At 38.4% G+C, this 15,024-nt stretch overlaps 1 protein-coding gene and 1 long non-coding RNA gene across 8 annotated transcripts in view; one reads left to right on the forward strand and one right to left on the reverse strand.

The window, feature by feature from the left end:
• The window catches only part of LOC113665954 (pyruvate dehydrogenase phosphatase regulatory subunit, mitochondrial), a 31,759-nt gene that overhangs the window by 14,001 nt on the left and 2,734 nt on the right, over nucleotides 1-15,024 (forward strand). For all 7 annotated transcript variants that reach the window (XM_089199786.1, XM_089199787.1, XM_089199788.1 and 4 more), the window contains 16 exons: nucleotides 1,142-1,296; nucleotides 2,486-2,650; nucleotides 3,295-3,428; nucleotides 4,421-4,502; nucleotides 4,937-5,021; nucleotides 5,348-5,429; nucleotides 5,859-5,980; nucleotides 7,081-7,101; nucleotides 8,174-8,420; nucleotides 10,126-10,250; nucleotides 11,118-11,466; nucleotides 12,258-12,382; nucleotides 12,608-12,759; nucleotides 13,359-13,569; nucleotides 13,913-14,008; nucleotides 14,632-14,814. In XM_089199786.1, coding sequence (XP_089055912.1) covers nucleotides 1,205-1,296; nucleotides 2,486-2,650; nucleotides 3,295-3,428; nucleotides 4,421-4,502; nucleotides 4,937-5,021; nucleotides 5,348-5,429; nucleotides 5,859-5,980; nucleotides 7,081-7,101; nucleotides 8,174-8,420; nucleotides 10,126-10,250; nucleotides 11,118-11,466; nucleotides 12,258-12,382; nucleotides 12,608-12,759; nucleotides 13,359-13,569; nucleotides 13,913-14,008; nucleotides 14,632-14,814 — 2,271 coding nt within the window. In that variant the 5' untranslated portion in view covers nucleotides 1,142-1,204. The remainder of the gene's footprint in view (nucleotides 1-1,141; nucleotides 1,297-2,485; nucleotides 2,651-3,294; nucleotides 3,429-4,420; nucleotides 4,503-4,936; nucleotides 5,022-5,347; nucleotides 5,430-5,858; nucleotides 5,981-7,080; nucleotides 7,102-8,173; nucleotides 8,421-10,125; nucleotides 10,251-11,117; nucleotides 11,467-12,257; nucleotides 12,383-12,607; nucleotides 12,760-13,358; nucleotides 13,570-13,912; nucleotides 14,009-14,631; nucleotides 14,815-15,024) is intronic.
• Nucleotides 1,314-9,739, reverse strand: LOC149047900 (uncharacterized). Its single transcript, XR_016184812.1, has 2 exons — nucleotides 9,519-9,739; nucleotides 1,314-2,827 (listed from the first exon to the last, which is right to left on the reverse strand). It is a non-coding gene; the product is annotated as an uncharacterized LOC149047900 (long non-coding RNA).

Genomic DNA, 15,024 nt, shown 5'->3' on the forward strand with positions numbered 1-15,024 from the left:
GTCAGCTTTTTTATCCTTTACGGTGGCTAATTTACGTTTTCAACCCAGTTGTTAACACTAAATTACTTGCTATACTCTCCCACCGACACAGCACCACAGTTTCTTTAGAAACTTACCCCTTTATTCACCTGCCGATATTGTATGGAGGTTTTTAATTATACCCTTATCTGACTGTTATCTCACACCAAAAGTTTACATTGAATTTAAAGAATTTGCAAGCCTAACTTTGAGAAAGCAGGTTGTTTTAGAGCAGAGTCTGCATTTTACCCCTAGTCTGCAGTCTTCAGTCTGCATTTTGCCACTGCTCTGCCGTCTGCAGTCTGCATTTTACACTGGCTGGAAAAAATTGACCTTTGGCACTTTTCATCCCATTGGACAAATCATGAAACAGAATACCTCTCTGATAAATTTTGTGGCCCTTAGCAACTAATGAGTGAATACCAGGTGACTACATTTAAGAAGACAGTGAAATCAATTTTTTGTGGGTGTGGTAATTTACGGCAGAAGTATATGTTAATGACGCATGAAACTTTCTCCCTGATTTCACAAGCTTTGAGCCAAAAATCATGAAGTTTTCACTCTATTATTATTATTTCTTGAAGTCACTGAAAAGTCAAAGTATAGGTATTGAAGAAAGTAGCAAAAGTTCCAAACAAACCCATACATCATTATATGCAGACAGATCGACCTTAAACAGTTCTTTGTTAAAAGAAATCAATAGTGAACAGACTAGTCAGCTTTGAGACTTTGCTAAAAAAATCGTCAGAAACAAATTTAAAGTCAACAATGGGAAATAAAACATAAATTAAGTTAGTTGCATGTCATAAAACTTTGGCATATTTCATCTTCTCCTGTTTTCCCATAACATCATTTTTTTTTGCATTTTTGGATGTCTATGGCTTGTAATTAGCTCTTAGATATTGTTTCTGTATGTCTATCTTAATTGACAAAGATAATATAGGCATTTTCTGCCCAATTCTGGCTCAGACACCTCTAAAAAAGTATAGAATATAATCATGGGACCAGGAATGAGGACAAATACCAACCCTCAGCTAGTGATTACAAGGCCCCTAACAATGATGCTAATTTCCAAAAGGCTGTTTGTCTTATTGTAGATAATTCATTATTTATTCTTGTTTAGAAATAAACTCCAGAAAAACAGCTTGGAAGACATACTCCTTGAAAAATAAGAATCAGAAACAAAATGTGGCGATTTGCAGTGCTTAGGTCCTTTAGGCATCACTTTTTACCATCAAAGACAAAGGAGGTTCTACCCAAACTGTTCCTCTACAACAGGTGAGAAACATAAGATATTGAAAGACAAATTATGTATTTATTTCTCTGAGAATTTACTTGAAATGTCACATAGAAATAGTAAACCTTTTAACATTAGTTTTTTACTTGTAGATTTAATTCCTTCAATCAAATTCAAAAGGAACTTAGTTTATTCCATAGTTGTGTTTTATTAAAAAGTTAAGGATGTATGCAAGCCTCTTTATGCCTTCTTTAGGCTCTAGCTCCAAATAGGGTGGGAAAATGAACTATTTTGGTCAGAAATAGATAAAGGGTTTTTAAGAAGGGTGCCCTACTAAAATTTGGTCAGGAATACCCTTTCCCTTTTGGGTCAGTTCAGTGGTACAAAAATAAAAGGAGAGCACGAGAGAGTGATTTTGATTCATATCTTGTGTTTTTTGGGGGGGAAAAAATGTAGTTTATGTTAAAATTAAAGTCTGTTTTTGAAATAAGAGTGTATTTGAGTCAGTTCTGTTGGTTTTTAGTCCAGTACAAGGTTTATCATTCAAGGACAGGGGTTCCCATGGTTTGACAGTGTGTCTTTGTTTCAATGCAAGGGGCCTTGTTTGAATAAAGAGTAACCCTTTAACTCCTAGAAGTGATTAACATGTAACTTCTCCCTACAACATCTATACATTGTTCAGCAAACAGGTGATGAGAAACCTTAAACTTGTGAGGTCGCAGTTGTCACCTTGATGGAATACCAAATTCTTGTAACTAACTTACAAAGAAATGTGTTTCAGCCAGAGGGGAGAGTTAAGAATACAATCTTGGAAGTTAATGGTTTAAAATCATGCAATATGACTTGAGTCTCAGGTTATGCCCAGTTTAATCCATTTGACTTCCATGATCGCATTTTATGAACTATAAAAACAATTATTTGACAGAAAACTCCCACATTGCCACTTTCAAGGAAGTAGTTCTGTACAAATGGTGTATAGATTTAACTGCAGTTTGCTATAATACTAGGAGCAGAAGGGGTGGAAAAGAGGGTTTTAGGGATAAACCTAATCTGCTAGTGAGGAATTTACCTATTTTGATGGTTATCAGTGTCAACAATTTTGTCACTGATTGTTTCCTTTTAGTTAGCTTAGTTGACAGTTTCATGGCTGTTTTGTTTAATTTATGAGGAGTTCATAACCATCTTCCCTGAATCAGAACAAGGTTTCAAGATATCATTTATTCCTCCCAGTCATGACTCCAACAGTTGTCCAAGGGTTCGTCACCTAGCATCTGACTCAGCATTACCTAAAGAAGCTCAAGTGGTGATTTGTGGAGGAGGGGTGGTTGGTTGTTCAGTTGCCTACCACCTTGCCAAACTGGGATGGAAAGATGTCCTTCTTTTGGAGCAAGGAACGTAAGTAACACTATATAGTGATTGAAATGAAGCTTGACTTTTTCATGTAGGTAGCCTGCAATGACTGGCATTCCATCCCTGGGGAGTAGCAATACTCCTAGTTGCCTTTTGCCACAGGAATTGGATACACTCTGGCTGGATGGACCCTCCTGGCTTGAGTGCAAACTTACATTGTCTCTAAAAAAAGGCAAACTTGGTAACTTTTCCTTCAATTTAAGCAAAATGTGGGTCCTCTTTCAAACTTTGGTTGATTTTTTTGTGCCCTTTTTCATGTTTGATTTTGGATTATGTGCATGGACAAATATCTCAATCACTTTTTTCATAAGCAGCTGCCAATGCTTTAATAGAAGGCTGTGCACAGACCAGGGGCTGTAGGGCAAGACCCAAACACAAGAGCCTGCACACAGGCTAAACAGACAGCAGTAAGAGGTTTTAAATGCTGTAATAGACTGCTGGTAAAAGGCTTCTTTTGACTCTTGTGCATCATCCAGATTTGAAACTTTCAATTTTGGGAGGAGATAAACTGAAGTAGTTTATTAAGAAGTGCTTATTGGAATGTAATCCAAAATCACATGTCTTAAGAATTGAGATTTCTAAAGTTTTGATCTCTTAAACTGCATTATCTCTTTGACATTCTTCACCAGACTGAATTGTGGAACCACTTGGCATGCGGCTGGTTTAGTGGGAAAACTTCGCTCCACATCAATTGAGAGTAAACTCCTTAGTTACTCTGTTGACCTCTACAGTAGCCTGGAAGAGGAAACTGGTCTGGGCACAGGTGAGATACAGACTGATAAACTTGTCTCTTAGTTTACAGATTTCTTGTCTTTGTTGTTGTGAAAGTCTCTGGAACAATCTACCCTTGCATGTCAGTGAGGCCCCAATCCCAAGAATTAAATTGTTAGGCTTAACAAACTTAAGCTGAGCCATGGCAAGTATTGTTGAAATTCTTGTGCTATAAATTAAATTGTTGTAGCTGATAATAAAGATATGAATATGAAAGCAATCTTTGCAGTAATGAAAACTACTTAAGCAGTAGTGAAAATAAGGCCTGAAAAGATTCAGGCCTGTTTGGAATTTGAACCTGTGACCTCTGCAATAACAGTGCAGTGCTCTACCAAATGCGCTCTACTGCTTAAGTAATGTTCATTACTGCCAGATGGCTTTTATATTCATTTCTTAAACTGCAGTTCACATAATTATATAATTTTCATTTATTCACAGTCATTTATCATCAGTTCTTAGTTTTTCATGTTCTTAACCCTTAAAACCCTAAGAGTGACCAGCATCTCATTTCTCCTTACAGTAAAACTGCTGAATCATTCGCTAAAATCATGAGAATGAAGGAAATGCTTACCAACTTAAGAAGCTTTGATCTTCAAATGAATTCTACTTGTCAGTACCAAAAGAAACATATAGAATAGAGTATTGAGAATATGAATACTGATATTAGGGTGTAAAGGGTTAAATTATGATCTAATTAAATATCATAACAAGCCTTCTTTTGTCATGTTTAAAAAAAATTTCAGTTTTATTCTGTTTCAGTTCAGACTTTCAACCAGGTTTTTCTAGTACACTATCAAAGTCAATGTCATAAAAATTCAGATAGCGCACAGTTTGGAAAACATAAATTCAGCATAAACAGTACAGTGTCCTTTTTGTTTCTGAAACATTTACTAGTGAGTCTCGAGTAACTGGATTCTGATTGGTCCTCCCTGTGATCGAAGTCATAAGAGACATGTTACTGTTTCTTGTTTTTAATTGTTTTAGGTTTTAAACGATGTGGTGGGTTGGCCTTGGCACAAACAGGGGAGCGTTTGACTTTTTTTAAAAAGAGGCAGTCCATTGCAAGGTATTGTTGATATTTTCAATCACATAACTAGTAAATTTGTCTTATTTAATTCAATTGTGTAAATGTGTTTCCTCTTCACATTGCGTATGCTTATGGCATCAGCAAACAAATACCTTGACAAAAAATTTTCTCATGGATTGATTCCCTTTTTTACGTCCAAAAACAAATTAAATGTTCATTTGAAAGTTAACGTTAACCCAGTAACATAGAAATAAGCTGTTAACAAGATTGACTTCATGCAACCATTCCCATTCAAAAAGAAGGAGAATATGTTCACAGAAAGGTAACTTTAATGTGGCAGCAAGTGAACCAGCTACAGAAGAGATATCAATTTACTTTGGCCTGTCATATTCTATAACAGTGGAAAAGTTCAGCATTTATTGCCATAAGTAATAGATCATGCCACTATTGACTTATCATTTTTCTTGCTGAAGAACTTTGAATGTTGACTGTGAAATATTGTCAAGAAAAGAAATACAGAACCTAATCCCACTGGAAATGAAGTTGGATGATGTGCTGGTAAGTTACAACATTTTACTCTTGCTTATCAACCTTCATGCAGAAAAAAAATTTATGTCTGTCAACAATTTGTCACAGATTGACTTTTGATTGTCTGAAAAGTGTATATTTTAAAAAACACAAACCTCAGATCTAAACAGGATAGACCACAAGCTATAGTTACTCTTATATACAATCAAATCATGGTTTTGCCATGCACCTCCAGTCTCAGCATGGTTGCAAATCAAAATATTTAACAATGAGCATGCAATATAATGGTTATTAATTATGATTTGTTGGTGGCGTTAGATTTTTTTTTCAATTAATCCTGTTTAATTACTTTTCAGGGAGGCCTTTGGATACCTAGTGAAGGTGTTGCAACATCCAGTGATGTTTGTCAGTCGTTGGCTAGAGGAGCAACTTTAAATGGTACAGAATCATGTTAGATTCAGTAACTATGGAAATAAATATACACTGAGAAAAAGATGAAACAATCCTAAATTCTTCATTTTTAAGATTTGTTTCTGTGAATCTTGCTCAGCTGGAGGTTTAAAGAAGTAGACTGATGCTATTGATTTTAAAGTCACTTATTAAGTGTGAATGACAATTAAGACTTCAATCCAATGTTGACTAGTTTTCCTAATTATAATACTTGGTGGAACTGAAAATTTTTATATTCAGTTTAATTAATACTTAGGAGTGGAGAGAACACTGTGAGTCAAGAGTGTCTGGCTAAAAAACACAACACAATGACTCTGTCATAGCACTGACGAAGACCTCTTGACCTCAATTCCAGCATGAAAACCTTCACCACCATGTCTCCAACACAATAGTAAAGAAATGATTTTTTTTCATTAGGAGTCAAAATTTTTGAAAAAGTTGCGGTAGAGTCCATTATTACAGATAGGAAATCTATCACTGGTGTAAAAACAAGCAATGGGACAGTCAAGTGTGAGATATTGGTCAACTGTGCTGGTCAGGTAAAGCGATGAGTAAATGATTGTCAAAAATAGCCTTCTAGGACAAAGGTACTTGTATGTTTCACAACATCTCATAATATATTTGGCTCATTAGAAAGTTGACTGTTTTGTTTGCAGAAGTTATGATTAGGTGGTCATTTAGAACTTTTGCTTTGGTTTTTTTTTTTTCTCATGTTTGTATAATTTACCCATAGTTTTCCTCTTTGATGGAAAATTAATAGAATGAAATTTCAGTGTTTGTTTTTGTGATGTAGACTGTAACTTTGCTCTCTAAAAATTAATCTAATATCAAACTGCAAGATTTTTGAACACCAAGAATATTTCTGGAATGTCATTCTTTCTAGAGGAATAACCCAAACAGACGTAAAAGAAGGGGTTCTTTGGTTTTCACAGGGTGTTTTTTTTTAATTCAAGTGTGACTGGTCATATCACAGAAAATATTTTGAAAGTATTTCAGGTGTGCAGCACATAAGTCTGAATAAACCTTTTAACCCGTAAGAATGATGAGCATCTGGTTTCTCCTAAACCCTAACCCTACAACCAAGCAAACATTTAGGTCACAAGAGTAGAGGAAATAATCACCAACTAAAGAAGCTCTTGATTGTTCAACAAATTCTCCTTGTTAGCATCTTAGTAAGAGATTGTAAGAAACATTGAGACGTCCCACGCGAGACGTCCCACGCGAGACGTCCCACGCGAGACGTCCCACGCGAGAACGATTAACGTAACGAGATATATTGTTTTGTTTGTACAGTGCAGAAGTGATTTTGTTGATTGACGGACACGTGAGCCAAGTAATATAATCACATGTACATAAAACTCGTCTTCGCTTCGAAAAGTGTACTAATCAAAGTCTATTATGTACATGTGATTATATTACTTGGCTCACGTGTCCGTCAATCAACAAAATCACTTCTGCACTGTACAAACAAAACAATATATCTCGTTACGTTAATCGTTCTCGCGTGGGACGTCTCAATGTTTCTTACAGAGATGTATAGAGAACAGCATGAAGAATATACATACAAATGTTTTGGTTTACATGTAAAGGGTTAATGTAGCAAATGTTTTCTTTTTTTTTCTCTCTCTTTGAAATGCAGTGGGCATGGGAATTAGGACAGGTAAGAGACCAGTGGATTTCTGAATCATCTTGTTTTGCTGTCACTGTATATTATGCATAGGCTATTACTCTCAACATCTGAAAGTCAATTTACCATATTGTCTACCTTACATCTGTTTTGTTTATAGCTCTGAGAATTTAGGGTTAAGTCAACCAATATCCCATAGTTGATTTTTCTCTTTCATTTTTCTCACCTATCTATTAGAAAATAAGTTGATTTAGTGAGGAGAAAGTCCTCTGTGGTCACCTCTGAGTTTAGATTGGTGTTTTTTTCAAGCTCTTAAGTTGAAATTTGTTTTTCTTTTATTAAAGTGTCAAACCTTTAATCTCAAGGGTGACTAGCATCTAATTTCTTTCTATAATGTCATTCCTGAATCAAACATTTAGGTCACAAGAATAAAGGAAATTGTCACCAAACAAATTCTCCTTTTCAGAACCTTAGGGAATGTATAGGGAAAAGTATGGAGAATATGCTTATTGATGTTAGGGTGTGAAGGGTTGAGAGAGCAAATGCAAATATCATAAATATCAGAACTAACTTCCTAAATAAAGCTGAATGCACCAATAAAGCTCTGTTGTATATTAACAGTTTAACTCCCACGATCTCATTAGTAATTCTCCTTACTGTCTGTCATGTAGTTCTTGTGATGTTAATCTAGAGAATTTGGTATTGGATCAACTAATAATCCCCTAATTAATATTTTTCTTTATTCTCATCACTTTTCTGGTTGATATTGTATTGATATTGTAGGAGGAAATTCTGTCTTGGTCACTCATGGGAGTTAAAGGGTTAAATCTGAACCCACGACAGAAACCTTTCTGTCTAGTACTTGTTAAATATCTTGAAATGTGAGCAGAAAAAGAACTTCCATATGCTTGGGTCTTACTTATGACAAGCACATGTCAGAGTAGCAATTTGTCTGAAGGAGTGAGTTGATATAAATTTTCCCAAGCTTTGTGTCTCTTAAAGCTGTTTTTGGTGTCTGCCAGGTTTTTCTTAGATTCCTAGATTTTGAGGTATAAAATTATGCAATTATGATCAAAGACTCACAAATTTCTCTTTCAATCGTTAGAAATGTGCGCCTAAGGTGAATTTTCCTCTTCATTCAACGGAGCACTATTACATCGTGACAAAGCCCATTGAAGGTGTGACCTCCATGTTGCCGGTGATTCGAGATCATGATAGCCAGATTTATATACGTGAATGGAGCGGAGGGCTGATGGCTGGAGGCTTTGAATTAAATGCTCTTCCCGTCTTCCACGAAGGAATCCCTAAAGGATTTGAATATCAGCTACTCCCGGAGAACTGGGATCACTTCAGTGAGTATAACGGGAAGAAGACAATTAAAGGGATCAAAAGTTTGAAAATGAAACCTCTTTAGTATTGTTCATTTTTTACGAGCTTGGGGCAAAGAAAATAGCCCTGTCCGAATTCCTGCATTACAAATTCTTTCGGCGCTGTAACCGTGTTAAAGAATTTTCACGAAGTTTACAAAACGTTTCAAAGGCTGTTATTCTCCGTTAGGACATGTTAGATCCCCGATGATAACCTCAACTGATGCGCTAACTACAAAAATATGGACTCGTATAAATTTCGCCGTCTTATCGATGCACGGTAACAAAGTGAACTCCAGACGTTATGTCTCGAAACTTAGTGAGGCTTCGAAAATCTTGACAAGTAAAACCTGTATATCACGAGCAAATGAAGAAAAGTAAAGCATGATCATCCTGGTGAGGCAAACCTTTCACAGGAAACTAATACATTCTCTCCACAACAGAGTGAATCAGGTAGCATGTAGTCTTAACTTGTTTTTTAATGGAAGCCCAGTGGATGCAACAAAATGGCGGCCGAGTACTAGAAATTCTGAGATTCTTGTTAACACTCTGAGTCAGTTTAGAAGGCTTTTGGTGGAGATGGGACTTCTGCCTCAGGTGTGTGTAATTAAAAGAGGTCGGAATCTGTGAGGACAACTCGCAGATGCCTATGTTCACTTCTTCGATCGCAGCTGTGAACTAGTGCAGGAATAACACTCGCCAACTGCTGTGAAAAATTACAAGTTTTAAGCTTAAAACTAGGTGTTGTTGTTTCTCTGGTGCATCATTTTGACACCGAAATCGAAAAAAGACACATAAAAACGTTGTAGCAAAAACAGAGAAGAAAACTTGACTCGTGACTCGAACTTGACTCAGAGTCGAACCTGATTTGTGATACGGTGCAGCTCTTCGTCCGTTGGGTGCTGTTTTGCGCCTAACAAATGGCCTAAATCCATAGATATCTCGAGCTCGTAGTTTAATCTTAGATTGGCTACATAGCTGGTGCAACTGGAATAATTGCAGAACGACTAAGTTAAGGGTGAGTCAGAGACTTAAAAATTTTGTGAAACTGTTCAAAAATTACTGTTGTACGAATAGAAATACCTCACTCTCTGCTGTGTGTTGGAGAAGCGGTACCACGATGGTTTTTACACTGGACTCCGGGTTCTAGATCAGGGCTGGTCGCAATTTGCTGTTCTTACTACGATTATCAGTCGAGCGAGATGCGAAAAATGTTCGGTCACGAGGTTTTCACCATAAAAATGACGGCGTTATCTCGGGTAACTTCCTTGTTTCCAACGGAAACGGAATCCCAACCGTCAATCATGAAAGCCCGCCAAAAGAGGTCAAACGACAAGTTGCCATTGGAAACGGAGCCAATTCCTTGTGACAACAAAAGGTTTCAAAAACTTTCGTCGCGTCTCAAACAACTGAAAATTGTTGTAAGTGTGACACGGAACTCTCACGGTGCGTCTTTTTACACAGTGAAATAACAGGTACTGGTGAATTGTTAGGGAAGTCTAAAAAATTGGCCGTGAGAGGGGGGGGGGGTGGGGATGTGGGGGAAAACTACGATAGATTAGCATCCCATCCGGGTGGGAAGGATCGCTTCACTCCCTGGAAACTGGAATATGTGGTTTGGCAGTTTGGACTGTTTGGGGTCTTACACTAGACTCGAACTGTTTTTTTCTCCCAACTGCTCTTGTTTTAGGCGAGCTAATGGATAACATGCTTCAACGTTTCCCGTTCATGGAGAAGGCCGAGATTCGTCAAATGATCAATGGTCCAGAGAGCTTCACTCCGGATGGACGACATTTGTTGGGGGAAGTACCTGAGGTAGGTTTGGAATCAAATGAACACAGATCATGTTTAGCTGGTACGCACGATCTTCTATTACAGGTTTTTAGGAACAGAGTAAGATGGAAATTACTATGATCGGATTAAAACAAAAAAGGAAGCTTTTGTACAGGAATTCCAAAGGGGTAGTCGTTTCCACCAGATTCCAGGCAGTCTGCAGTGAACACTCGTATTAGCCCACACACACTAATGGAATCACTAGTAAGTGTTTTTAACCACCACAGTGCTGTTTTTCTTTCATTTTTAGTCTCTTAAACACATTTTTTCATGTTTTTAAAAGCGAATTCTGCTTCTAATTAGAATAAAATCGTCTCTCGTGGAAAGATCTGGTCTTTGATACAATCCTCCAACAAGCAATCAACTTTCAGTTGCCTCTCGTAACTGGCGTTCTACCGTATAAGATTTTCTTTGGGAGGGCGTTTGGAGTATTCAGACAAATGAATACTCGCATTTCCGCTGTAAGAGTCTGCATCTGCATCTATGGGGTTACTCTCATAAATTTCGTTGATTCTTGATGCCTTGGTTTACCTCTATTCTGTAGGTTTCGTAAGGTGAGAGGTTATTATCAGCTTAAAGAAGTCAAGCTTGACCCTTTCTTGCTGTTAGTAACCCCTTTCACTCCGAAGATCTAAATCGTACTTCTCCCAACTTTGTGCCACGCATTTCTAATAATTTTAACCCGGAGAATTTCATGTTAAATCAAGGATCGTTCCCCCTTTAACATTTCTCTCCTTCCAGTCTCCTTTCCGTTTGAAACCTTATCGATTTGGTGGGAAGAAGTTCCCATTTGGTCACTGGGAGTAATAAAGTCAATTTCTGTCTATTGAGAACACTTTTTTTTTTAAGGTACGCAATTTCTATGTGGCTGCTGGCTTTAATTCTAGTGGTATTGCTGGCGCGGGAGGAGCTGGGATGGCCCTTGCCGGTTGGATCACTGAAGGGGAACCTACTATGGATCTTTCAGGTGTAGACATACGTCGTTTTGCACCTCACCACAACAACAAACGCTTCTTAAGAGAGTGCGTGAAAGAGACCCTCGCCTGGCACTACTTGCTACGATACCCATATTCAGAGAGAAAGGCTGCGCGCGGGCTCAGATGTTCGCCATTGTTCCCAGAGCTAAGCGCTGCCGGTGCATCATGGAGTGAGAAGATGGGGTGGGAGGTTCCCAAGTGGTTTGCACTTCCGGGAGAAGGTAATGTAATTTTAAGCTAGTCTGCGTAGGTGGCGCTTTTGTGTGTGCTATGAAGCGACAATAGGCGAATTACTGTATCTGGTCCCAATTCTCTCGCGGCATCGAAGCTTGACGCTTCAATGCGCCGAGTCTTGCCGATTGACTCGAGGTAACAAAACAAAAACCAAGCGGAAATGCTAATGCTACTTTTACCTGACAGACACTTTCTTTTTCATACTCGCCGCAATTCACTCTTATTTCAACTTTTTTCTTTTGTGCCGTGAGCACTTGATGGCGAGAACTTGCGTAGCTGGTGGTTTCGAGTGCACTTCGAAGCGTTGAACCGAACCGCGAAACTCAGCTGCGAAGCTGCGAGAGGCTTGGGACCGAATAAAATTGGGAGGAAAACAACCTCTCGCTGCTCCGCCGCCTAACACTGCACAAAAATGCGAGCTACAAACATTTGTTAGTTGTGGGTGAACCTCTAGCCTAAGTGTAGGCGTACCCTTCCCCCCCCCCCTCCCCCCAGGTGAAACGGAGGCGAGGTAAAAAAATATCGTAAAAAAAAATTATCAAATGGCATTATTTGCATAAATTCGAATAGCGTCACGGAACACGATTAATGCCATGGTTTGCGTAGACGTTCTCTCGCTTCCGTTTCACCTTGGGGGGGGGGGAAGGGTACGCCTACACGTAGGCTAGAGGTTCATGATTTCTTTGGATGTGCTTTGAACGCTTCCTTGAATAACCCAACCTACTTCTTTAAGTAGTCAGGTTGTACGCAGCACTGAATTTTGTTTGTTTTTACCTAGACCACCCCAGTGAGAATGGATTTGGCAAGCCCGGCTGGCTAAGCTGTACAGAAGTGGAGTACAAATCTTGTACCGAGGGGGTAGCTGTGGTGGACTTAACTGCTCTTGGTCTGTTTGAAATTGAGGTACAAGCTTTGGCTTCTAATTAATACGCGCAGTATCACCATTGGATTTAATAACCATGATAATAACGGAAATGATCATCAGTTTAAGGAGTTCGTGATTTTCAGATAAATTCTCCTTGTCCATTACCATAGAAAATGTAGAAAGGACCGTATGGAGAATATGAATGTTGATGTTAGGGAGTATGGGGTTAAGTGGTAACACTTTATGTGTATTTATGTTTTTAGTCTAGTGCGGATGGCGAGGTGGAGCATTTCCTTCAGCTTTTGTGTTCTAATGATGTGGCTATACCAGTCGGTTGCTCTGTGCGTACTCTGATACTGAACAAACGCGGGGGAATAGAGCTGAGCTGCACCGTTATACGAGAAGCACAAAATAGGTGGGCCTCTTTTTTTCAACCATTATTGCAGGAGGTTCGACTCAAATTCTAAGAAGTATATGGCAGTCTGCGGCCTTCCTTACGTCTAGGCAGTTTGGAAAGCCGCAAAACTCTCAAACAGAATTTAACTTTCAAATGGGCACTCCATTCAAATAATTTATTATTGATTTTCGCCTTACCGTGTTCCCACCAAGAGTGTAGCTCCAGTTTTTGGTATATAAACTACACACAAACATCAGTTGCCCTATTCGCTCTGAAGAAGGGCTAACGCTCGAATCGTCAGCTTTTAAAACTCTCTACGGTGACCAATTTACATTATAACTCTATTGATAACCAAATTATCTTGTAAACTCTCAATCGACGCGGCACCACGGTTACTTTAAAAACTTACCCCCTTAATTACTTTTGAACTGTCTTTTTGTCTTTTTGAAAAAGGAGTTGTGCAAGGAAACTTCTTCAAAATAGAAAGCTAATGATACTACCCTGATTAGATCCCCAATTGCCTTGAGTCATTGTATGCCTTCGTTTTTCTCTTTATCCTTCCATCATTGTGTGTTTCAGCCGTACTTTTCACTCTTCATCCATTTTTAAATCGCCAGATTTATAATTATGCTGGACGATGCAGAGCGAGTAACTGCTGCTCACTCAATGATTTCACATAACATCCCCTCCAACTCTGCGATCAGTCTGCGTAACATTCAGTCACAATATGCTATTTTGGGAGTACTGGGCCCAAACTCGACTCAGCTGCTTCAAACTCTGACCCAGACCCCCTTAAAGGAGAACCTATTCCCGGCAAACATTGTAAAGGTAAGTAAAGGTACTTTAATTAGAGAATCACGTATGAAGTCATAATCAACAGGCAAGAAGGACATAATGGTATACCTGAAAACAAAACAAAACAAAAAAAACAAACAAAGCAGCAGTCACTAGACTTTGGCTGGGCACTTCTATCAACTGAACTACAAAGCCACGTGATGGGAGATGGCCATGTTTTAGTTTATTCCTTAGAGCGCGTTTCGACTGATTGTCTTCCCCTTTCTTACAGAACATGAAGTCTGTAAAAACAAGAAAGATTAAAATTAAAAAAACTAGAAGAATTTTATTAGCCGACCTCCGCATTAAATTGCATTTGGATTTTTATTTTTCGCAGGAAATTGACCTAGGCTTTGCCTCAGGTGTTAAGACGTTTAAAACAAACTACTTTGGCGATCAGAAAAACGACTGGAAGCTTTTGGTACCTACTGAGGTGGGTTCCTGTATATGAAGACCTTTTGTGTGTTCAGTTAACTTTTTAGTTATCTGTGATACAGGCAACTCTTTTTTTGGTTTAGGGTTCTCAAAAATTTGCACTTGTAACCATAATCTAAAGCTTAAGCGAGCCTAGCTCTCAATCCGTTTTCCCTCCCCTACTCCGTGCAGTAACTAATAATGAATTTTCATTTTTCCATTTTCCAACAAAGGACTCGAAGGCTCCTATTTGTATATTCTGTGAATTTGGGAATTCCTAATTTTGGCGCATGTTCATAGTAATGAGTAGGCATACGTGATGTATGCTCTGTTCTCGCCTCCGAAGGTCACATGACAGGATTCAGGGCCGCTTTAATGCAAAAGTGCGATTAAAAGTTCTCTTTATACACCTTGCGTCTCTTTATGGTTTCCGATGCATTTTACACTCGTATTTAATTTTCCAAGGCTATTTACCGGGTTCCTATAGAGTATTGAATTACTGGAGAAGTTTGGATATTATTAAACTAATCTTCAAGATCCAGAAAACTATTTACGAACCCTGTTTTTGTAGTGACCTCTTTAGCACAGCACAACTATCGCAAACACTGTTAAATTCTTCTCTTACGTCTTTCTATACTACAGTTTGCTGTCTCTTTGTACCGTGAAATGATGGAGGCCGGGAGAGATCTGGGCATAAGGAACGCGGGTCACTCAGTACTTGATGGCTTGCGAATTGAGAGATTGATTCCACAGATGGGAAAAGAGATGACGTCATTTGTAACTCCAAGGGAGGCTGGGGTGATGGACAGAGTGCAACTGGACAAGGTAATCATGGTAACCGTATTAATAAACCAAGCAGCTCTGAAATTCCAGATTTATAATGCGCAATAATAATTATAATGCCGGGATTTGCTTTTCTCTTCTCTACGAGCGATCCGATCCGGCCACTTTTAGACTATCTTCTTCCAAGAAATACTGAAGTTACGGTTTGCGTAAACGTTTATTAGTAACTTCAAAAATTTTTGGTTTCTTTTT

The sequence above is a fragment of the Pocillopora damicornis genome, chromosome 3, assembly GCF_964200805.1.
Source record: "Pocillopora damicornis chromosome 3, jaPocDami1.2, whole genome shotgun sequence".
Lineage (NCBI taxonomy): Eukaryota > Metazoa > Cnidaria > Anthozoa > Scleractinia > Pocilloporidae > Pocillopora > Pocillopora damicornis.